General features: G+C 37.0%; 1 protein-coding gene across 7 annotated transcripts in view; it reads left to right on the plus strand.

Annotated features, from left to right (window-relative positions):
• The window catches only part of rbms3 (RNA binding motif, single stranded interacting protein), a 359,271-nt gene that overhangs the window by 127,377 nt on the left and 207,718 nt on the right, over window positions 1–24,176 (plus strand). Inside the window, exon 1 of one of the 7 annotated variants that reach the window (XM_088602085.1) lies at window positions 20–1,039. The exons of 5 other annotated variants lie outside the window; for them this stretch is intronic. In XM_088602085.1, the coding sequence (XP_088458211.1) occupies window positions 965–1,039 (75 nt within the window). In that variant the 5' untranslated portion in view covers window positions 20–964. Of the gene's footprint in view, window positions 1–19; window positions 1,040–24,176 lie in introns of those variants that run through there. One more of the 7 variants, XM_088602084.1, reaches the window with a different exon arrangement.

A 24,176-nucleotide genomic window follows, 5' to 3' on the forward strand; every position in this document is an offset into this window, starting at 1 on the left:
AGTAGAGGGGATCGGGATCCTTCTTTTGCTTAGAGGCAGGCAGGCAGCTGGAGAGAAGGCAGCTGATTCCTCTGCTCCTTCTGCTGGAAATACTGCAGCCTTCTGGACTGCGTCTGCCTCTCGAGGGAGAGGCTGCAGAAGTCCCTCCTACCGGCTGGGAAGGAGGTGGTCGGAATGAAATGCAAGACAAGCCCTAAGCACCATGTCACTGTGTGGAGGAGACAGCAGCAAATAGGCTGAGAAAGGCTGAAGGGAGGAGTAAAAAAAAAAAGAAAGAACAGATAGAAGGGAAGAAAAAGAAGAAGCCCAGGCTGCAGAGATTTCTTTTCACTATCTAGGATTTTTTTGGTCTACCATCTAATTCACTAACTAATTGGATTTTCTATTGCCATTTTGGTTTTATGTTTTACAGCACAACTACTGCAACTACTGTCTGTGCAACTCCTACAGTATATACTACTATTATTTTTTTTCTTTTTTCTTCTTTTTTTTTTTCTCTCTTTCTTTCTCCCTCCCAAGTGTTTGCATCTGTCAGTGTGCATGTTTGGATATCGGCAGACATCGGGACAGCACGGTACTTCACAGCTGGGATCACAGTACAGCAGTACAGAGAGAGAGAGAGGTGCTGGAACTGAGGAATGAGCAAGGAAGCAGGCAAGCGCACCGGATTTTCAGAGAAGTGAGGATTACCCCCCACCCACCACCTTCTCCTGTCTCCTCCAGCGCTCGCACCTCCTGCCTTTTCCTTCTCTGCTAGCCCTCTCGGATCAGAAGGAAGCAGTGCGGGCGAGAGCAGAGAAATTGAGCTGTGCTGAAACTAGTGAGCGAGAGAAGGCAAGGAAGTCCCAGACGCCTCATCAGTCATCCTACACTGTGAGGGATAGTGCTGTACAGAAGAAGAGGGGCCTGGGGCACTAAACACTGTCAGCGAGTTCCCTGCGTCGGAGATAAAGATTCCAGCTACATGGGCAAACGTTTGGAACAGCAGCCAATGTACCCCCAGTACACCTACTATTACCCTCATTATCTCCAGACCAAGGTACAGTGCAGCTCATCATTCTTCTGCTGTGTGTGACCTGAACCGCTCGTATTCTAATAACGTACACATGCTGAAGCCAGTGATTTAGTTAGTGGAAATAAATTCTCTGCTTTCATTATCGGTTCACGTGGTTATTTGTACATTTTGTATTTGGATTTTCGGGGGGGGAAAAACCGAACTAGGAAGGTTCCGTCTGTTTTAAGTGATTTTAAAGTTATTGTTTCTTTTCCATTTGCTTGTCACAGTGAGGACATGGTGAAAGTTAAAAACATTATTTGCCGTACACATTCTGTACAGGACGGACAGACCCGTTAGGCAACAAAATTGCTGACATGAGCAAAGTGGGTTGTTTGTTTTATCTGGCGTGTGCGATGCATGGTTGTCTGAGAGAGGAAATGTGGGTTTTCCTGTTTAATTGAACTCCAGAAAGCCAAGGCTTTGAAAGAGTTGAGCATCTTCAGATATTTCAGATGGGTTTAGAATGAGTAAATCTGGCCCCTCTCTCCATGTCTTTGCACAGTCCAAGTGCTGCTCTGCGATTCCACAGTGGAAAGGCCCTGCCTCCTCAGCCAGACGTTCTGTATGCAGCTGCTAGCCTTTTCCGCTTGATTTATAGTTTAATACATTTACTTCACTGCTGCCCGGTTTCACTCTTAGAGTCACTGTACAGCTGAGGTCCTGGCAGATAGAATGGCCACTTCAGCTCCCCTTATGCTGCAACAGGCATTATACCCATCATTTTCTTTTTTTTGTTATTGTTCCCTTCAAGGTCGATTCAAATTGAATTTTACCTCTGTGAGCATTTAATACATTCCCAAGTGCCAGTTTGCAAACAGGTTCTCTCTTAATTTATAAATGTCCCTTTCCGTGACCCATGTGGGGCTAAATCCCAAGCACAGGAAATGATAATGTCACGAAACTGTGTGAAAGTCAATGTATTAATTTAATTGAATTGGCTGTTGATCCGTGTGCAGTGTAAAGCTTTGATAAGATAGCTACTTGGGCATAATATAGAATTGTTTCTTTTAGTGCCAGCAGAACAATAGCATTGGCCACTAATGATTATTGATTGAGAGATTGTGAGGAAGGGGAAAAAAAGAGCTTCAGTGAGGCTGTGTATTGTATCAAATTGCAGCCATTTAGGCTTCCAAAGTCTTTGCAGTTACTAATCTGAAAACATGTCTAGGCTTTGGGAGGCTTTGTCGTAGATGTAGATGTCATCTTATTAATCTTAATCTTAAAATGCTTGGAAGGTAGTTTCGTCTCTCAGGGTGAAATCAATCACAAAGGAAAAACAGCAGGCACCGAAACTGTCATGCTACGACAATGTTAAACACCATTGTTTTGTCCTATTTTCTTTTGACCAAAAATAGAACAAATTGTTAAATTCTCTATCTGCATTACATACGGAAAAACAAAACATCTGGACTTTATTATAATGGAGGGATCTAAGCTGAGGAGTTAATGCTGCCCAGCCTCAGTGAAAGAAATGTACAAGAAAGTGCTTGCTTTTTGTGGCACAGCAAACTTGGATGATTTTTGCCGTAGTAACATTTTAACGCTGAATGAATCTGAAATGTAATAAATTGAAGTCAAAGCTGGATGAAACAACATTTGTTCTCTTATTGATTAATACAGTAGAGTCGGTGCAGTTTTTTGAGTGAAAAATATTGATTTCTACAAGTTCATGTTTTGTGCCTTTATTTTATGAGAGCTGTTCATCGGCTGACCCTGTAATAGTGTGCTCTCAGAAGGAAAATGTATTTCTAAAAGCAAGATGAATTAGTGAGAGCAAACTGAAGTGTGACAGTCAGATATCAGCTTTGTCTGCATGATGCAGCAAATAGTGTGAGTTATGTCAGGACAGAGCACAATGAAACACAATAATGAAACAGTTTTTAAGGATTAAGCTTGAATCTCAGAGTTTCCTCAACATGAATAATTAACAAGAGGCCACGCATTTAGGCTCAGGTTTATGCTGTAGTTGAATCATGGGAATTTCAGTAATGAAATCTAGCTACAGTATGTACAGTACATGGGTATATGAAGATGAAGATGTGCATTTCCATATGGTATAGTCATCAATCACTAGCAAAAAAAGCCAGACTCTGCACAAAAAGACAGAAAGGAAACTGAACTTGCAGAAACTCATTTTTATTCATTTCAGAGAGTTGTTATAAAGTGCAACATGTGAAAAGGACAATAGCTTTCCTGTGTTTTTTGGAACCTGTACCATAAAACAACTATTTGAGGTTACATATGGTGTAGTAAACATGCATTGTTTCACACCATATTATGTCTGGCTTCTGCGTTTTTGTCTCACCTGATGAATGTGGTACGTTGTTGAGTTTATCAGCACTGTTTTTATAGCATGAGATAATGTTCTCTAAGCCTTTTTTCCATATTTGAATCAATATACAGTATTGTAGTAATATATTGCTCAGTTATATATTGCTCAGTTGGACATTTAATATTTTGGATTCACATGCTTCCAAAAAAGGTACCATAGTTACCAGACCCAAAAAGCTTATATTAAGAAAATAAAAAATTAGGGGCAATATGTTCTAAATTACATATTATGTACAGGGCTCTCATATTCTACACATACCTGTATGCAGACGTATTTTACACGTATGTGGTTGTTTCAGAGTTCCAAATTGTCCAAGGTATAATATTGAAGGTAGATTATATATTATTATTAATGAATCTATTCACCTTTATTGAATACCTTGTACCTTATCTGCTAAAGCCAAGTGTCCAGTTAATCCTAACATTTATTTTACAAAAAGGAAAGAAACAGTGAGATCCTGTACACTTAAGGGGTTGACTATTTTTCCAGTAATAAGAGTCAAGGCTTTTTCAAGAATCCTTAATTAAATGCTTGAAGTTCAAGTAGATATTCTGGTCAGTTGCATCGATGGTCTATACTCCATTAAAGGGAAAGAAACGAAGATACATCTTTAAACCATCTATTATAATTGTGTTCTTAGTCTTATATAAGATGTCTATTATCGGGATTAGTCATTTATACAGTATAAAGAGTTTATATAAACGGTTGTCTTAGATCAATTTCTAGGTTTAATTGACTTAAATAGTGTTTTATCACTCAGTCTGCTGTAATAGATAAACAGAAATATAAAAATTCAAAATGTTTTCAATAAAGTCATTAATTTCAGAATGTTTATGGTACAAATACATTAATTTCCAAATAAGTTACAATTATGTTTGATCATTAGCATTATCAATACTGTTATTATCTCTGCATCATGATACCTCAAGTATCTCTGCTTAGCTAAGCATGTTTAATATATATTAGATTTGAAATGAATTTTTCTTTGGATTTTACTGAGCAATTCTATTATAATTAGTCATTTTATAATGCAGTCTTAACACACACTTAATTATGGAATTTTAAGTGGAAATACAGTTTATTCATCAGAATTGAGAAAATTTACAAAACCCGTTCTGATTCAGATTGAGACAAATTACAAAACCTGTTCCTATTCATTCAAACCAAGATGTAGTTCCATTGGAAAACTAATTCATTGGACATTTGGTTAAATTAATTGACTGTTATTTGACATTACCAAATACCAAGCCTAATGCCAAAATAAACAGCATATCAAATAATGTAAATCATGATCTGTGAAAGGTAAGGCTTATCAAGTAAACAAAATAATTGTATTAATATCCACTGAGAAGTGAGATGAAATTGGTCTGTTGTCTACTGTAGATATTTATTTTAGTTTTCAATTTTGAAATCAAACGTGGAATTTTTTTAAATGTCATTTTATTTCGGCACATTTTGGCACTTTTCTGTTTTATGAACCGGATTTTATTTAGTTTTCCAAAAACGTAAAAAGAACAAAAAAATAATCAATGCTAAATGCCTTAAATTCCATTTTCTTCCCCACCTACTTTCAATAGCACCCCATTCCAACCAGATCTGACTCTGCCACCCCAAAATCACGGATTAGAATCCTCATTTAACAAACGTGCTGGGTAAGAGCAAAGGATACCCTTATTTAACACTTGTTTAGCCCCTTTCGAAAGCTTGATTACAGAACAGCTTCAGGACCAAGGTGAACACTAGTTGACAATGAGTCATGAAGTGGAAGAAGAAAACCCCTTTATTCCTGTGAACGCCATTATAGAGCAATTTATAGGATTAAACCAACCGGAGACAGGGATCACAAAAACAAAGGAGCAGAAAAATCATTTTGATATTTGGCAGAGTAAGTCCCGCAGAGATCTTTTACGCTGCAGTTGGGGGAATTAACCATGTGGTTGCATCCCCTCCCACAGCCATATTAATTTGAAATGCTATTTTGCACTCTCAAATCTGAAATCTGTTTGGCCCATGCTGAAAAGCATCGTTGAAGATCAAACTCATTGATGTAGTATGAAAAGTTAATTGTCACCAGCTTAACTAAATCGTAATGACATGAAGCTAAATGCTGTAATGGTTTTATGAGAAAAGCAATGACCCATCATGTTCATATCTCCCTTGGAATACTGTGATTTCATTGATTTTTGGATTATTCTCAATATAAATTGATCTGCAACAAATATTGTGGTCCAGCATAGAAACTCTGATAACTTGATTCTTTTTTTGTTACTATAAAATTATATTAGGACAGATCAAGATCACCTGAATTATGGATTCAACAAATGTGTTTTTAGTTAAGAGCCATTGATCTGCTGCTACTACTGTATGTACTTTATATACATTTGTGGCTCCACATCCGAAACGTTGTGTTTCCTTTCTAATCAGCATGGAATAAACCCGTTACCTGTTCCTTTGCAGCCTACTCATGCTGACACAGCTTCCTACTGTACTTGAACTATGTCTTTATATTACATATGTATATGTAGAAATGTCCATATTGCTGTTCCAGTCTATAAAGATGTGAATCCCTGATTGCACAGAATATGACTGGGGTCACATGTGAGCTAGATTCGGTATCTTATCCTGGTCTTCCATTGATTTTAGTCCTTGTAACAGAGTCACCATTTAGTATGGCACAGATAAGCACCTTTGGAAGTAGATGGAATACCTGGGTCAATGTCCACATAAGCCATATTTCCTGTGCATTCCTAGGAATGGTATCCCACAGTACATTAGGGTGATTTAGACACTGAATTAAGACATGTGTTTAGATGTGTTATTTATACATAGTTTAGTAGTTTAAGAAGCATACAGTACTGAATTTGGAACAAGTAATGGTTAATTCCACACTGAAAAGTAAAAAGAACATTTTGGCTGTTATATATATGGCACGATTGTCCATCTCTTTCAGTTGTATTACAATTTAGCTTCAGTTTGTAAAGAAAAAAAAGGTTTGTAATGCAGGAGATTCCTACAGCTTGTCTTTGTGATGTTTACATTATAAGAGCACAAGGGTACTTACTGTACGTATGAAAGGAAGCCAGTTGGTCCATTTAGCTAATTTGGTAGTTAGGAATTAAGTGATCGAAGCACCTCATCCAACAGTTGAATGAAAGACTTTGGTATATGTGCTTCACCAACATGGCTGTATACAGTTCTTACTCAATTGTGTTACAGTATATTCAATTGCACATAGAGCGCTAGGGCCTTTGCATATACAGTTTATATGTAACACTCAGTACGAACTCTAATGTCTAGTATATCATCGTCAAATATACAGTAACAACAGATGCAAATCGTTTGAGATCTAAAGTTACAGGCCTGTTGTAAACAAGTGATTTATTTTCACTACGGTGCTGTAATGAAGGTTCTAATCAAGGATTATGAAGTGAATCAGTAAATTGCATCGCAATGCAGTGTTTAAATTAGGCGTGGTAACGGGGACACTTAACTCTGTAACCTACCCAGCTACAGTATGTTTCTCGGCTCTCCCGGTCTCTGAAACTCACCAGCTATTGAGGCAGCCTCCCTGCAGTGTGCTTCGTTCCCAATCAGGCCCTCTAGCTTGCTCTCTGCATTCCACGCCGTAGCCATCTGGAAGCACAGAAGGCTCTGAAGGAAGGGATCTGAGCGAGCTGGCAATCGGGCTGGGCTGCGTCACCGCATGCGTGTCGGCGCCCGGTCGACGCCCGGTGTGAAGGAAGGGTCAGGTGGAAGAAGAGCTTCGTCAGACTCACCCTGGCTTCAGACACCCCTGCCGGCCGCCTGCGTGCTGGACTGAGACTTTGAGGGAGAGCTCTATTTGTGTGATCTGCTAGAAGTAAAAAAGCATGGCGGCCCCAGCCCCCCCCTCCCAGCTGCCTCAAAACTGACTTTATCATCGCTTTTCTGCTCGTTCTGTAATATGGGATAATTTAGCCCCCTTGAGCCCGATGTGCTCAGGAAGGACACCCTTTGTCTCTGAAAAGAATTCTATTTCTGAAGTGAATAATGGATTTTTTTTTTGTCTATTTCGTGAATGATCATCGGGAATGTTATGAGTAACTAGAATCGTTTATTCGTAAAGCTAAGGCAAAAACTTAAAAAAAAAAACTAAACAAAAAAGGCAAAAAATAACAAGTCACGTGAAGATTAAACTCCACAGTTTAAAAAAAATGAATACAGCCTATATCCAGTATCTCACAGGCTACTTAAATTCCACTAGAGAAATATAAATGTAGAAAAAGGGGAATGTAAACTTGTAAAACCTACAAAAAAGAAATGGGACAGTCACATATGAATGTACTTTTAATGTAGCCCATGTTTGTACGTAGGTTTATTTGTACTGTAGGTTTATTGACGCACACGTATAGACTACACTATGAGAAATTAGTACTTAACGCCCTGGTGAAGTTATTACTTTTAAATATTTTATGATGTTCTAAAACCGAAATGATGGATTTTAACACAGAAAAAGCTGTGCCATTAGTTGCTTTTATATCCCATGAATTACTTTCTTAAGTCTGTGGTTTATTTCTAATGATAGTCAAGAGCATAAATAACCCTTTGCTGTTTGGAAGGCTTAAAATATTAATATTTCTGTGTTTGATTTTTTTAACTATTCCTTTTGTTGTATTATGGGTATATTACTAATAAGTTAGTATAGTGACCCCTTAACTTCAAATTGCTGTCTGTGCTTCCTAATATGACGTGATAAAGCAAAGTAATGTTGCAAGGTAACAGAGCATAAGCTTTAACTAGGGCAAAGATGGAGGCATTCTAATAGGACATAGAATTAAATCAGATTGTACAGTACTGCATTGATATGACTGGCTGCCTCCATACGTACTTTATAATACGTATGGAGGTATTTTATGCATTACAGTGCATAAAATACACTGTCATTTGCATTTTATTGTCGCTTCTTACCTTTTCTTCTTTGTGAAACACATTTTTGTAGAGCCTCCTTAAGAGTAGTTTACTGATCGTACTGTTGTGCTAGATGTTGATTGAAGAGAAATGTCTTTTTTAGGGGGGTTAATTGCCTAGGCAATTAATGTCCAGCTTTTAAGGTCTTTAAGGGACTGGCTGTTTGTTTTAAAGTGGCTATATTGCTCACTCTAGGGTTTTTAGATTATGTGGGGTATTTGGGAAACACCATGCTATTACCATAAATAGGCAGGGATAAGAATGAACCATTAAATAGCTAATTTCAAAACAATGCCAAAAACATAAAATCAGTTTTTGAGCTTACAATGCTGAAATCTTTCCTTAATCCCTTACTTGAGGAAATAATTTGCCTTTGAAGAAGACACTGCCAGAGAATAACTGGAAATCAGGGATGTTCTGGTAATATAAATGATTGAAACCCTTACAATACATTTGTAAGGGATTTGCATTTTCACTCTCCCTTACAGCCATACCACAAGCTTTAGAACATAAAACATGATTTTGTGCCGGCTAATACGATACTGAATATTACGCCAAACCTCCTATGATTCCTTTGTTTCTGTTCATAGAAACAGTTTTGCTCTAGAAATTAGAAAAGACATTCACCGACACTCATTCTTCCAAGCAGTAGTAAGATTGTGTGCTATTGCTATTGTGTGCTCTTAAAGGAAGTTAATTAGTATGCACTAGAATGTGAATTATAGTTAGAGGTATCCGATTCAGCAAAGCATAAAATAAATAAACATCTTTACCAATTTAGCTGAGTGGTTTAAATTTTCAAGATTTAGCCCTGGTTATGCTTACTGTACGTAAACACCTCTTTGTTCTGGTCTAACAATATTAATTTGCGTGCCAATCCTGATTTTATCAGAATAATTTACTTGGCGGTCTCTCTGTGAGTAGCCTGAGATTTTCCAGTCCTGTGATTACAGATATAATAGTTAATGCAGGTTCAGTCTTAAGAATGCACAATGGCTTGTTTAGTAAGACACACATTTTATTATTTTTTATACAATCTGAAGTATTGTAATGTGGAATTTCTGTTATATACTGTAGGCCATGTGCTCTCTTATAAGGTTTTGCTAAACAAGAAAGACTGCATAATGCCAGCTGCAAGTAATTACCTTTTGTAATTACAAAACTAGAAAACACCTTCATTAGTCACAAGATGTAAGTACTTAAAACGATAAGAAACTCTGCACTAAAATGAGCCTTGAATAATTCGAATGTGCAAAGATGCATACTCAAAAACTTAGATGTCTTTTGTCATTGCTGATTACTCATGCAAAGCTGGTATGATGGAAATATTTTATTTTTTAAGGTTTACTGCATGTTTTCAGGTGTAAAGCTGTATATAGAGATATTATATTAAAATAGGAATATTAATTCGCTCTTAATGTTTAAAGTCCACCCAAGAATATGAAGTCAAAGTTAGCAGTCAGCAGCTGTTTTGCCCTCATTAGCGTTCATCATAGTAACACAGCTAACATTTCCTTGAGAAAGGCATGTACAGAACAGTATATGTGTGTCTTACAAGGAACACAACTTGCAGGGTTATGGTTTGTTTGGTAAACACGACTTTAACCTCCAAGCACAGTGACACAGTGCCAGCTAATTTATATTTATTCCTGTCATTAATAAAGACCACTTGTTGACCTAAAAGGTGTTTCTAGATCGAGATAGAAATTTAATTACGATTGATCTATTTTGGGAAAGAGAGGCTTAGACAGCAATCCTCCCTTGTAAAATCCTAAAACAGCACATGGTCTACACAAGTTAAGAATCAGTTCTCTGCCTAGGAAAAGCACGGGATCACTGAAGCAGATTTTCTTGATCTGATGTTCCATACAAGAGAGTACAGGCCTGTCGAGTAAACATGAGAGAATTTGGGTGACCTCCTTCTTACATGCTCCCAGCATTCCATGTGAAAAATACAGGCTTCGTCTGAACCCCTCATTTTATGGGGGACGATGCTCTAATTTTTTTTTTTTTAATTTTTAAGACTCATTTACATACTGTAAGAGATAGACACAGGGGTGGTAGTCCTGAAGATCACACCGAGATTTAGGGACGAATGTCCTGAAGCAGAAAAAGCATATGAAAGTACAGTACCATCTCCTAAAAAGTTTGATATCTTTTACACTACCAAGCACCATGTTCTGTGCTTCGCTGACTTCATACACAAATTATTTTACGGCCTTTTTTTCTCATCCACCAGACAGCCCTTGGTTCTTTTTGCCTCTCACACTCATGTCCCCACGTTCTGCCACTGTCGCTGTAGCAGCTCTGTCTACATACAGAATGCACGAGCCGGAATCTGTTTGAGTTTGAGTGTGTATCATTTTGTGAGAATAGGGAAGGCATTTCCTGCACTGGTGACTCCACCCATCTTCCTGGATGCAACAGTGGAAACAGAGGAACAGAGGGGAGGCGTTCGGAAGTAGAAGGAGACTCCATGAAAAAGAAGAAAGCTGTCTCCCTTTTTAGCCCCGCCGTCTGCTGGTTGATTTCTTATATAATCTTCGTAATGTCTTTCAAAAAGACGTGGTGACGGGCTTCATTAATTTCTATCATAATGTGTTGTGTTTGAGCAATTAATAGGAGCCACTATTAAAGATGTGTAGGCAGCACGTATGTCCATGGATAATGTGTACTTTTTCTTGTTAATTTTGCTTTGTGAGCAAAGACACAAACCACAATGAGAGGAAAAACAGTTAAATTCATAGCTCTTTATGTGAAGGGTAAAAGCAGCGTGATTATTTTAGTGTGGTTAACTAATAACTTACGAACAACAAATAATAACATACAGAGCATATTCCAAGCCACAGGACTTTTCTCCACAATAAGAGTTAATTCTACTTCATTGCAATTGTCATTTATTAAGGTCGTGTTTATTCTGGGTATTAACATTGCAGTTCTGTTTTTCTCTGTCAGCTTGCTGTTCCTGTAGAACATGTCTGCTCCAGAAATGGCTTGCCACTTTCAAATCAGTGCCTTTTTATTTCGAAAGCTTATATTTTTGCCACTAAGCTTTATTGTTGTCTTTTTACAGTATGTGTCATCTTTCAGAATAAAAGAAAACATTTTGTCAGGGTATGTTAGAGATAGCACCATTTGCAAAAAAGTTTTATACGATGGCCTTTTTCTGGGTTTCTTTATTGCGGTGTCCTTCTGATGCAGAATCCATGTGCCGTTCTCTTGTACATCAAAATAATTTAAGAAAATCAGGTGAAAAATGTAAATATAACCCCGAGCTCAGTGTTTCCAGAACGTATCTTTCAAAGGAATGTGAAACAAGCAATCTGACACTAATCAGACACTGTGTGCAAACAAAGACACATTTTAACCCCATGAAAATCTTAATGAAATTTCAGTTGTTTTTATGATACTTTTCGTCCTTTTATAAAGACTATTCTCACTTGAAGTCCCTGCATTTATTATTCATTACTATATCTCAGCCAGTGTCCCAGAATAATAACTGTCCATAAAGTAATTCCTTTATGTTTTGGATTTTCAACAAAAAAAAACCAACTAATTTATGAGGGCCTAACTTGTGTTGTTCTACAAAAATATTTTTGTGAGAACTGGGTTTTAATTAACACGTAGAAAGTAGAAAGAAAAGGAGGTTGACTGTGTAGCACAATGCGGATTACAGAAAAACTATAGCCTATTCAACATAGAAACTGTGTTCTCAGCAATATTGTACTGGCAAAGTCTCTCTTGGCAAGGGGCATGTTCGGGGGGATTCCTGGCTTCTTATTAGCAGCCCTAATGGTAAAAAAGAGGAATATTAATAAGATATACAATGACTGGAGTTTGTGATAAAAGTGTGAGAGAAGGACATACCCTAGCTCTTGCCCACCAGCTCTCGAGTGTATAAATATGGGTTTTTAGAACACTTGTTTCTAGCATTTGTCCCAATAATACCCTCTCATCCATCCCTAATTCCAGCGGGACTTGGCACTCCTTTGGTTTGTACGATAAGACATATAAATGCTCCTCTTTATTGCAGTACTGTTACTGGGGCTTGTCTGTATTGAACGAATAATCTGATATTGAAGTAAATACAAAGAATTCTTATAAAGGAGAGTTTTGCCCTTGTAAAAGGGACATGGATTTGCTCCTGTATGCAATACCCTTTTAAGAATGTGTGCAGATTTTAGGTTTAATGTTTACTATTGTGTCATTATTTGTGCACTAATAATCATATTAATGTGGCATTAATGTTGTTAGAAAGATCTCAGTGTGTTCTTTAGTTCTTTAATATTTAACTGGTGCAGTTAAAACTAACATAAAAATAATATTAACTAATATACCTTTATTATTAACACTTTGTTTAAAAAGCACTTTGTAGAAACATGTGTACAGTATAAGCAAGTTTTAGAGACACAGCTGCCTAATGGATTTGAGTAATGAGTTCCATTATCGTGCCTGTCTCCCACCAGAAAATTAAGAAAATACTGAATTGAATTCTATTAGATTCTTTAGTAGATACCCAAATAAAGTGTTCAGCTTTATTTTAATAAAATAAAAATATGTCACAATTTTGGAGAATAGTTTCATCTGCATGTGTATGTCATCAACATAATAGTGAAAATAAACTCTATTATGATGAATACTGTGACCGAAAGTCAACATACTGTACTGTACAATATATACAGTAGTATATGTATACCATCACAGAGCTCTATGGAAAGTACTGACTAACAAGGCCATCATCAGATTTACAACAATTACTGTTTTACAAATATGGTCCTATTAGCCAAATAGGAGCCAAACCAGCAAAGTCAAGTATCAATGATTCCTAAATAATTTTCCAAGATCTTCAGTAGGATGTTGTGATTGACTGTATCAAAAGATGTATCTGAGTCCAGAAGGGAAGGAATATTACATTACCTACTGTAGAGATAGAAATCAGCAGCAGGTCATTAGCCATCCTAGCAATGACTGTCTCTGCACTGTGTCTTTGACTAAACCCTGTCTGAAAAGGTTAAAACAGATCATTAGATTGTAAGATCATATTCCAATTAAGCTGCAACCCTCCAATCCAAAATGTCTGCAGGAAGGAGCAAATTGGAAATGGGGTGGTGTATACTTACAGTAGGTCCAGACCAGGTTCCTTTTTAAAAACGTAAGTGCAATAGAAGCAGACGTTTATCCTCCCGGTTAAAGACAACATTTCCAGAACTCACTGATGAAGCAGAGGTGCGGGAATAGGGTCCAATGCTCAGGCAGTACTGTAGGTCTCATTTTGGTCTTAGTTACCAACACAGTCATTGAAAGTAGTATCCACAGCAATAAAAAGAGAGAAGCTCAAACCTGGCAAAGCAAGAGTTGGTGCTGTTGACTTGATGTGAGGTTAGCAGCTGCTTATTAATGTTGTGTGTGTTGTGAAACAGTTCTCAGTAGAGCATGTAGAATAAGTAGAAACAATTTATATTCATTAGTATGAGTATTTTACCGATAGTGGGAAAGGGGACTATGAGAGTGAGATTTTTTATTCATGAAATATAATAAATGTTTATACAGTATATATATACACACACACAGTATTAAAAAATGCTAACTATTTAGTCACATCATGACTTTTATCAGAGGTATTAAACAAATCCTTAAGCATGATTTATATAAGCCTGATCAGCTATGCAATAAAACACACATGAAGCACCCGATTACAGTAATTTATCAAATTCACCTACAAGTGGACCAAAACCAGAGGCATAATTAAATCTATGTAGATATAAATCATTAATTTAAACTTAGTAATTAAGACAGGGGTTCTGCACTAATATCAAAATGTAAGCATTATATAAAAGAATATGTCTATTTATGTAATATATGTAATTAAGATGCAAAATTCTGATAGTACTGTACTGTATATTGCAAGCAGTTCTGTAGTGTATATGATAGTAGCACATAAGCAGAATACACTAAAAGAAAACAAAGCAATGGAAAGCAATTGTTAAAACCTATAGTTTGCAGAGTTTTGAGATTTAAAAAAAATCCACCTTGGTTCACGTTGTACTAATTCCTGCTTTAAGCTGCCACCAGTATGTGACTGAAATGGTTTATCAATAGGCCGGAAATTTGGGACTGAGACAGGGTGTTGAGTTACTAGTGCCTTGCTTCCCGAGATTTTAAATCACTTCCAAGAATAGTGCTTTTGTGTTCATTAATGCATGTCCAATTCTGCTGATTGGTGTTGCCGACATGTTGTGAATTATGGGCATAAGTGAACCTTTGCAAACATGAAGAGACCATTCACCCCATCCCAGCTAGCTTGCTTTTTAGTGGCTGAGTGACCTCAAGGATGTCATCCAGCTGTTTTTTTTTAAAGAAGCAATAGTATCAGCTTCGATAACCCCACAATCCTTTGTGTAAAGAAAGGGCTGTTCCCAGTTTTAAATGCACTTCCTCTCAGTTTCCATTCACTGTATGTTCTCGGGCTCAAGTTTCAGCGTTCGTTCTGACAAAGTCCACTGGGTCTACTGTGTCAGTGGCTTTGAGGATTTTGAATACTGCATCTGGTCCTTCGTAGTCTTCTCTGTTCAAGACTGACTAGATTTACTGTAGTTCTTTTACCCTGCCAGCACATGACATTCTTTGAAGCCAGGAATGTACCTGGTCTTTCTTCTCTGCTCTGATTCCAGGATAGCAATATTTATTTTCTAATGTGGTGAAATGACAGGACATGGAAAAAGCCAAACACTATATTATCCAAACCACAAGAAACAAAGGATTTGATGCAGTACTGTTTCTTAATCTCAAAACTAGCAAACGTATCCGTTTTCTTGGTATTTTTGGAAAAACACACCAAAAACAAAAAAACTGATGCCCAGACTATTGTAGTTGATGTTCTTTTGTTTTACTAAATACATGCCAGAATGTACCAATAAATCTCTATGACTCATTCAACTAGAGTACAAGAGTAGAGGGAGCTTATTAAAAATCTTTTTATCTGGCCTGTCTGTATATTAATGTTTGTTAACGTTGTTTTATATCTTTAAACTACGCTGCTTATACCATATATAGTGAGGGAGACATAAGAAGGCTTGTTTTTCTTAACCTCATTCAGCCAAGTTCCAGGATACGCTCTGTAAAAGTTTCTTAGCTTCCAAGTCCAAATCATCGACCTTGGAGAAAATGCTTTGAACTCCAGGGAACTGCAGAGATCACATCTATATTTTGATAGTGATTGATATTTGCTGGACCTCAGCACCTGTGCTGTGTAAACGTCTGCTGGACCTGATGACGAGAGCACAGTGGTTGTCAGAAATACCCAGTTCAGCTTGTAGCTGAAGCTTGTAGCTAGGAAACATTCACACAATGGTTATATACGGTACTGTAATAGTACATTGTGAATAAAACCTGAGAACAAAACTGCTGAAAAAATGTGGGAGAAAATAAAATATCTAATATAGTATCAGTAGTTGACCACCCAAGAGAATTCACATTTTATTCACACCTATGAAATACCATACTGTACCAGAAACAACAGCAATGTAAGATAGTATTCTGATTGCAACATACTTATGATTTTGAAGTCATGTTAGCGTTCATGTCACTTGTTTTAATTTCCTTGTCTTTTGTCACAATGTATTTTTTTACATAGACTTTGACTGCATAAACTGATACAACCAATGCTATACGTTTATTTTCAGAAGGGGCGGGGGGGGAATCAAACTTTTTATTTAAAAACCTAAAAATGAGGTGTGTTGTTATGCCACCTTTGATGTTCTTTCTAAAATTAATGTGCTGATTAAATTGTAGCATGTTAATCAATCAGGCCTATAAGTATGTATGCGAACATATTTGAATTTCTAAATGTGCTTTCTGACCACATTTCAATTTTATGAGTAATACACCGATCTCTTCTTTTCTCTACATTCGATCCTCCTGAATTAGGAAGATGCCTGCCAAATGGACAAAGCAAAAATTGGTACTGTTCGACAGTATGAGTGATGAAAAGTTTGACCCGAAAAAATGTTAAAAACAAAAGACTACTGAAACCCGATTTGTAAGAACTTTACCAAGAAAAGCCAATTAATACATGGATATACAATTAATACTGTGTCAGAAGGGGTGCTGGAAAACCATGCACTGATACAGAGAAAGCAAGTGAAAATGAAAATGAAATGCGAATGGTATGGAAAACATTATCAATACGATATCAAGCACTGCTCATTTGTTGAATCCGTGCTCGTCTGTGCTAGTGTCAAATAAAGAGTGATGAATATAAAATACACGTCCTACAGCGAACAGTTCTGAGCGAAGCTGCAGACGTTAGAGCACACTGGAAATGTCACTTTGAGCTGGCGCAGGGCTTCAGGACGCAGAGTTGCAGCCTCAGTTCTGTCATTATCAGGTCATTTCACCTCTTCAGACATGCAGGGGGTTCGCTCTCAGTCTCCCTGCTCCAGTGTGTTGGTGGTCTGGAAGTGGCGGGAATGCATTCCGGAGATTTAGCAAGAGGGAAGCGATAACTCAGGGTGGCAGGAGGAATAGTTCCACAGTGGATTGTTAAAGTGGAATTTCCAGTCTGTCCAGGCCAAGCCACTCTGGAGGAAGTGCCTAATTTGATCAGTTCATACTGTCTTTTGGCATCTAAGGATGGGGCTAATGAAATAATAGCCATAGAGAGTTCACAGTTCATGGTAACCACATTTCACATGCATGCTGTCTTGAATTGCGAAACAGTGCTGTAAAGAATTATGAAAGGGACCTGATCCTCCACCACCATGGAAAACGATAGTCTGTGCAGTGAGTGTGCCAGACGCATGAGGTCAACATGACTTGTTTTCCAATTACACAATATCTGCGAGAATTGTGGTCCGTTTCAATTGCAGCCACCCCCAGGACGATGGTTTGAAATATAGATCGATGAATTTCTTGCATTTAGACAAAGGCATTATCCAAACTGGTGTGGAATTAATTAGAATTACGGTATTTTTGTGATTTACAGCTCTGTATCTACAGTATGTGCAGTGTTCACAGCTTGATTTGAAATAAATCATGCAGTGCTTCGTGAGTATTTGTTAAGGTCACCATCTCTGTTCTCGTGGGCAATTTTGAACTATCTAAGAAAATTGTTTAGGTACAATGCCGTGTTAATCAATGACACCTCTGTAGTCATTCATTAACTTCTACTTGGGCAGTTCAGAAGATGAACTTTCCATTTGCTTTGGTCACGAAAGATGTAATCAAAAGCAGATTAGAGTCTAGAATACTTTGAGATTCTATCAGGAAGGCAAACACATTTAAAAGTGTTGTATGCCAACATTGTGTTTCTGAGAGATTTATCCAGGGTGAAAGCAATTCCTGAGCCTTCTACCATCACATTACTGCCCTTAATGTGAAAAACACTAACCTCTCTTAAAACTGCATCCTCTCTGAAAACTGAAGATTAATGCTATTCACCACTGTGTCTCATTCATTTTAGTTCTTCTGCTCCATCTATGTACATATCTCTTTTTGTCTTCTTGCTGTTGTCATTGTGCAAAGATCAAGAGAAAAAAATTAAATGTCAAATCTCAATGGCTATTTACAGTATTAACTTTGATTTTTGGAGATGCATACTGAGTGTTGTAGTGTACGTTATGTCATTAGAAGTAACAAAGAACTGATGCCTTATGTTTCTTATGCCAGTTTGCTAGCTTAAAAATTCTGATGTGTTGGAATGTAACGTCATTTTCTTTTTTTACGAATTTGTGACTGACAGTGTATTAAAATGAAAATATTGTAAATAAAGTACTTAATTTCAGCTTATGGCACAATTTAAAAAAGCTATATTGGTAAATGATATAGTATATAGTGAAGTAGGTGTTTGTCACAAAAGGATGTATAATATAGAAAAAAAACATTTTGATTCACAGGTTTGTTTTTTTTCTCTTTAATATTACCTTCATTGCAAAGGTTTAAGGATCATATAAATACAGTGCCTTTGAAAAAATATTCAGACCTTTGAAATCCTTGGCAGGGACTCTGTCAAAGACCCTGAGACTGGAGAACTTGATCATTAAGAAGCAGAAGATACCTGGACATTGTCTAGATCAGGCTCCATACAGAGCAGCAGGATAAGGACAGTTAAGCCCACTGTGACTCTGAAGGAGTTATAGAGTTCAGTGGTTGAGATGATAGTAAATGGATCATTCACGTCTATGGAACTGAAGAAAAAACCATCTCAGATCCTACAGCATATTTTTAAAAAAAATGTCTAGGTGATACTATTAGCATGAGGTGAAAGATTTTGTTCTCAGACAGTATTTGGGACATTTTGTTCTTTATGGAGAGCATTCTTTACAGTATGACACAACATAGAACATCGCATAGTTTGCCCTATTCCTACTGTCAAGCATGGTGGTGGCAGCATTATGTTATAGTATTGCTTCTCAGCAGCAGGGACTGGGAATTTTTGTCAAGACTGATGGAAACACACTGTATAGTATGTGGAGCAAAAGTACCTTGAGGAAAATCTTAGAGGAAAACCTGCCTTGGACCTAAAACTGGAACAAAACTTCAGCTTTCAATAGCCCAGTGATCCAAAGCGCATCCAAAGCCAAAATGACAGTGCAGTGGTTTATGGGACAAAAAGTTAAAGACTTGACTTGATTCCTCCTAAGAATGCGTGTAAAGACCTAAAAACTGCCGTTCGTAAGCAGTCCCCAAGCAACTTGAGAGAGATTCAGCAAATCAGTCAAGAACAGTGGGCACAAATTACACCAAACTGGTGTGCAAAGTTAGTAGAGGCCAACATGACTTCAGGCTGTAAACAGCTGCCAAAGATCCTTCCACGTGTATTGAGTTAATGTGTTTGAATACTCGTGCAATTAATATATTTCAGACTTTATGTGACATTTATTTTAACTTCTCTTACCTTTAGAAGTCTTCTGTTTCAGCATTCTGGTTTTGAATAAAACAGTGCGTTCATATGACACCATTGGAAGGTTCTGAATACTTTATGCTGTATATACTATATACAGTATACTGTTTTTTATATAATCAAGCTCTACTTTTACTAATGTTACGTCCTATTAATACGGTTTAAACACAGTATAATATGAAAATAAAGATCAGTTTAATATTTGCCATGATCATTTGATTGTTTCAGTTCATCTTAACTAATACAAATTGTTGCTTATTTATCTATCGAGTTGACACAGGAAATTCAGATGCAGCAGAAGTTTATGCACAGAGGGTGAACCAGCAAATGGGGAGTGGGGCACGAGGAGTAGTTTTCCTGAAACAAAGTGATTTCGATTCAGGTTACCAACGCTCATGACTTTCTTTTTTTTTTGTACCGGTTGGCAACATGGTAAGGGACTTCTCTGACTGAGTAAGCATTGCTCTTGACCTCTGCTTATCAAGATGTGCTGTAGTTTCCTCACCACTCTGATAAGCCAACTGTTCCTCACCGCTCTCATTCTGCTGATGCTGTGTAAAAAGCACTGTGCCTACTGCTGCTGCTAATGAAAATTCAGCAGGCATATTAAAGCAGAGAGTGGGAGGAGTGTTATTCCTCAACAAATGAAACAGCAGGGAATTAAGTCAGTTATTAGAAATGACCCGCAGGTTGACTGCTAAGTAAAAGGAATGTAAATTGTGTTTTTAAGAATGTAAAGAGGGGAGCAGGGAGGAGGAGGGGAGGTATTCTTCACTTTGAAGACAGGCCTCTGCTGCATTTGTGGCTGTGCGTGGATTTTAAATTCATTAGTTTGCAGAAAATGTTCACTGAAATGTTCCCCGCAGGAAGTGCAAAACAATATGAGCCATCACACAGCCACACTCCCTCTCCTGGTTCCAGATAAAGATCTACAGACAAACAAAACAGTGTAATCAATGAATATCAAATACATAGGTTTTTATTCTTCTTCTTCTTGTCAGACTGACACATTATTGTTGGTCTTGCATTAGGAAACATTTTGGTGAGGCGCACTTACAGTTGTGCAAACATGCTCACTTTCATCTTTTACGAAATAATTGCATATTAATCGAATTCACTAACATTGTTGTGAAGGTCTAGGAAAGAGATCTGTTTAAATATATTTAATATCTGTATGAATGGGGGAGATTTTAATGACTCATTCTGTGTTTAATAGCATTCATTTGGTTAAAAATCTCACAGGGTGACATAAATGAGTCAATTAGACTGCTTATTAAAATTGTAAGACAGCCCTTTTTTCCATATTCCAGACTAGTAATGGTAATTAGGGCTTCTAAAAGGAATCTTCCTCAGTCGAAGGATATTATTTTGCACCTAATAGAAATTGGATACAGAGCAAGGACTCTAGGGTTGTGCCTACTGTATATTCTACATAGCAGTCTTAATGAAAACAGGATTTCAGTATTTTGAGTGAGATTTGTATTGTTTCTACTGAAGCCACTCCTTTGTTTAGAGTTTATGAATTAATCTCTTTTTTATATTAACATCCGAGGTTGGACTACAGTGACGGTTGTTGGGGAGACAATCAGGATGTATAGTGTGCCTCATTTTCTTTCTGGATCATAGCAGTTTGTTAGATATAAAATAGATATATTTGTTTGGACATTCATACGGTGCATTTAATGATTTCTCCAAATATATTCCAACACAGACAATTTCATCATAATGATTTTTCTTAATTATAACATTAATTTACAGGACCTGGGTAGGAGTTAGCCATTCTTAACAGGTAAAACTACTTACACAATATTGATGCAGGTATGATAAATACTGTGTAAACAGCTGACAAGTGTTTAACAAGGTGAAATGCATTTGGCTGAAAGTCTTTATTTTGTATTTAATAACTCATTGGATTTATCACAACGCACTTCAGTGCAAAGTACTATTGACACTATTTTGCTGAATAGTAAAAAAGGGCTTAACTTATCTGAAGAGAATGGCAAATTCATGGTTATTGTAGAATGTGCCTGTGTGGACAGACTGATTATTGAAGAAGAGGGATTGTTTCAGATGTTTAGCTTAAAGCTCAAGGCCAGGCACTGTCATCTGTACACTGCTTGGCTGCTACATAACCCTAATATTGGAATTCATTTATCATAATTTATCAGACCACACATATCAAGATTTCAAGATTGTTCTGCTGTATAGGGAAAGATAAAAAAGAAATCTCTTTGAGAGCTACAAGGATAAGGGCATTTACACAGGAAAAACTCTTATCTCAAGGGAACAATCATTTTTCTTAGAGGTAACGTACCATAAAATTTGACAGTGAAATCAGATTCCTCAAATATTTTCACACATAGACAAACTATGGATCATTACCAACCTATTTGTCTTGATTTTTACTCGTATTCTCTTTAATCAGTGTTTGACTTATTTCTTTTTAAAATACCTATATGTTTGCAGTATGTCTACATCACAAACAGCTCCAACTACAGTATGCAATTTATGATCTCCAAATCCTTTAAGGAGACCATTACTGTCATATGAAACCAAGAAATGGAAGAACATGTCTCCCAGTTTTATTTCATTATTTTACAGATGGTTCATCATATTTTTTGGCTTTGATTACAGTACAAAGGTGTTTTGCTTTTAGCTTAAATCTGCTGTTTGCTACAAGGAACTCAGCTTAGACATTAAGTAAATTCCCTTGTGAGAACTACCTACACAACACATGTTCCCCAGTAGTGGCAACAGAATAGATACAATTTTCTGCAATTTTCCCTTTTAGGTTCATTTACAAAAATAGTGTGCATACTGTACTTTTTAAAAACACTATACTTTTTTTATAAATCTAATTATGTTTATGAGACACTGTATATGTTCCATAGTTACTATATTCATACTGATTATATTATATATTTATATAAAAATATACATATTAGTAACATTTTCAATTTACTTATGATCTGTCACCATTATGTTGTAATTTTAGCCAAGCTCACAATCTACTGTGTCTAAATGCAACTCGGGATTGTTAGACTACATACAGTATTTCAATTTCAGGAAAATGCATTTTCGTATCATTGTTTCTTTTTATATTTCCTGAGAATACCATTTTTAAAGATTTTACTAATGTAAGTAAAATTATACTGTAGAGTAAATTCTGAATATTATTAGATACCTCCAGCCGTTATCTACAGTATGTGAATTTCATTTCCCCAAGCTCCTGTATCGTCATGCGGTTGTACTGTAGGTAAACCCACTGGTGGTGAGTGGTGAGGAGTCCCAGCAGTTCATAAAGTGTATAAGTCTGTGTGAGTTATCTCACTTCTGCCAGTTAAAAGGTTTAGTTTTAATTTATGTACAATACTGTACATATTTCATTTTCAGGGCAAATGAACATTGAGTACTGTAAGCCAGTTTTCTGAAAAACAGCTGCTGAGCTAGTCCCAGTAGAATATTGAAGATTATCACATGCATACAATTAAGGAACATTTTTTAAAATACAGTACATTAATTATTAAAGCTGCCCATCATTATAAAGGAGTAAAACAATCCAAAAGACCTAGTACTAAAACCTAACACTTTCATTATAATGAAATACTTTGAATTTCAATTCAATTCATTTTATAATTTCGATTTCAGTTCGCTATTTATTATCCTCTGGGGGAAATCTGTGGTAAAACAAATTCTGACCGAGTCCAACAGAACAGTGGAACAAAAAGAGCCAAACATCACCTATAGTATGAAGAATACAGCACAAGAGAGTTTCAGGAGAGGAGGGAGTTAATTTGCGTTTGTTTGAGAGTGAGATTGCATAGGGGATGAAAGATTTCCTGAGCCCTGTTACAGGTACTGTACACCTGGGGACACAGAGGTGCGTTCCAGATAGGTGGAGTGTAAACTGGCAGTGTAGGGGGTTTGACACACACTGTTTTATGCTCTTAACCTTCTTTAGAGCCTTCTGTCTGTAGAGGGATTTTGGATTTTTCTTGCGTTGTTCTTCCTTTTTGCAGTTAGAATTTGCAATCGTGTTTTTTTTTTTAACCCACATGGTCAGCGACAGGCAAGTGCACATTGAGCATGTCTACGATCCTTAAGACTGCCCTGGCGCTCCTACAATTCAGGCGTGAACACATCACGGGCTACGACACAGCACCAGCTAAAAGGCCAGCTGGAGGAGAGGCATGTCTCTCACTGACATCACCATAATGACATCATCCTCCGTGGTGAAAGAGCTCTACCGACTAATCCCAACGATGGATTGTGCGCTGCCGTTTGGGATATCCCTGTCATAGCTGCTGACATGATCTCGCCTCACACTGACAATGTCTCCATCGTACAGCTCAGTATGCACACGCAACCTTAAGGATCATATGACAAATCAAAATGCAAATAGCCTTTAATTTTTCTAATTCAATCGTGAAAGAAAAGGAAGAAAACTACAGTAGGAACTGGAGATGTTTTGAATAGCTGTAGATACCTCTTTGACTTTAAAATGATGTATGTTTTTTCCAGTTTTTCAATCTTTGGTCAAAGTTTTAAAACAGGAAACTCCCTGATCAATAGCCTCACAAATTGTAGCCCAAATCTGAGATGGTACCAATTGGTGGTACTGTATAGCGACTAGGTTGAAATAATTCATCATCCACTACAATGAGCGTACAATTGCAACTTGTGATTCTGAAATATGTCGGAATGTATAATTCGGAAGAGGAGTAAACAGGTTAGACTGTAGTCCTGTATAACCCAAAAGGCAATATCTAAAGTGTTAACGACACATTTGACACTTAAAGCACAAATAAAGTACAAGAAACAACGAATTTTGGGGATCCACTTTAAGTAATAATGCATTTTCAATCATGAAACGTACTGTAGCTAAACCTAGCCTAACTGTACTTTGTTAAAACATTACAGTGATACTTGTAAGGGCCTGG

The sequence above is a fragment of the Lepisosteus platostomus genome, chromosome 12, assembly GCF_059453375.1.
Source record: "Lepisosteus platostomus isolate fLepPlt1 chromosome 12, fLepPlt1.hap1, whole genome shotgun sequence".
Taxonomy (NCBI): domain Eukaryota; kingdom Metazoa; phylum Chordata; class Actinopteri; order Semionotiformes; family Lepisosteidae; genus Lepisosteus; species Lepisosteus platostomus.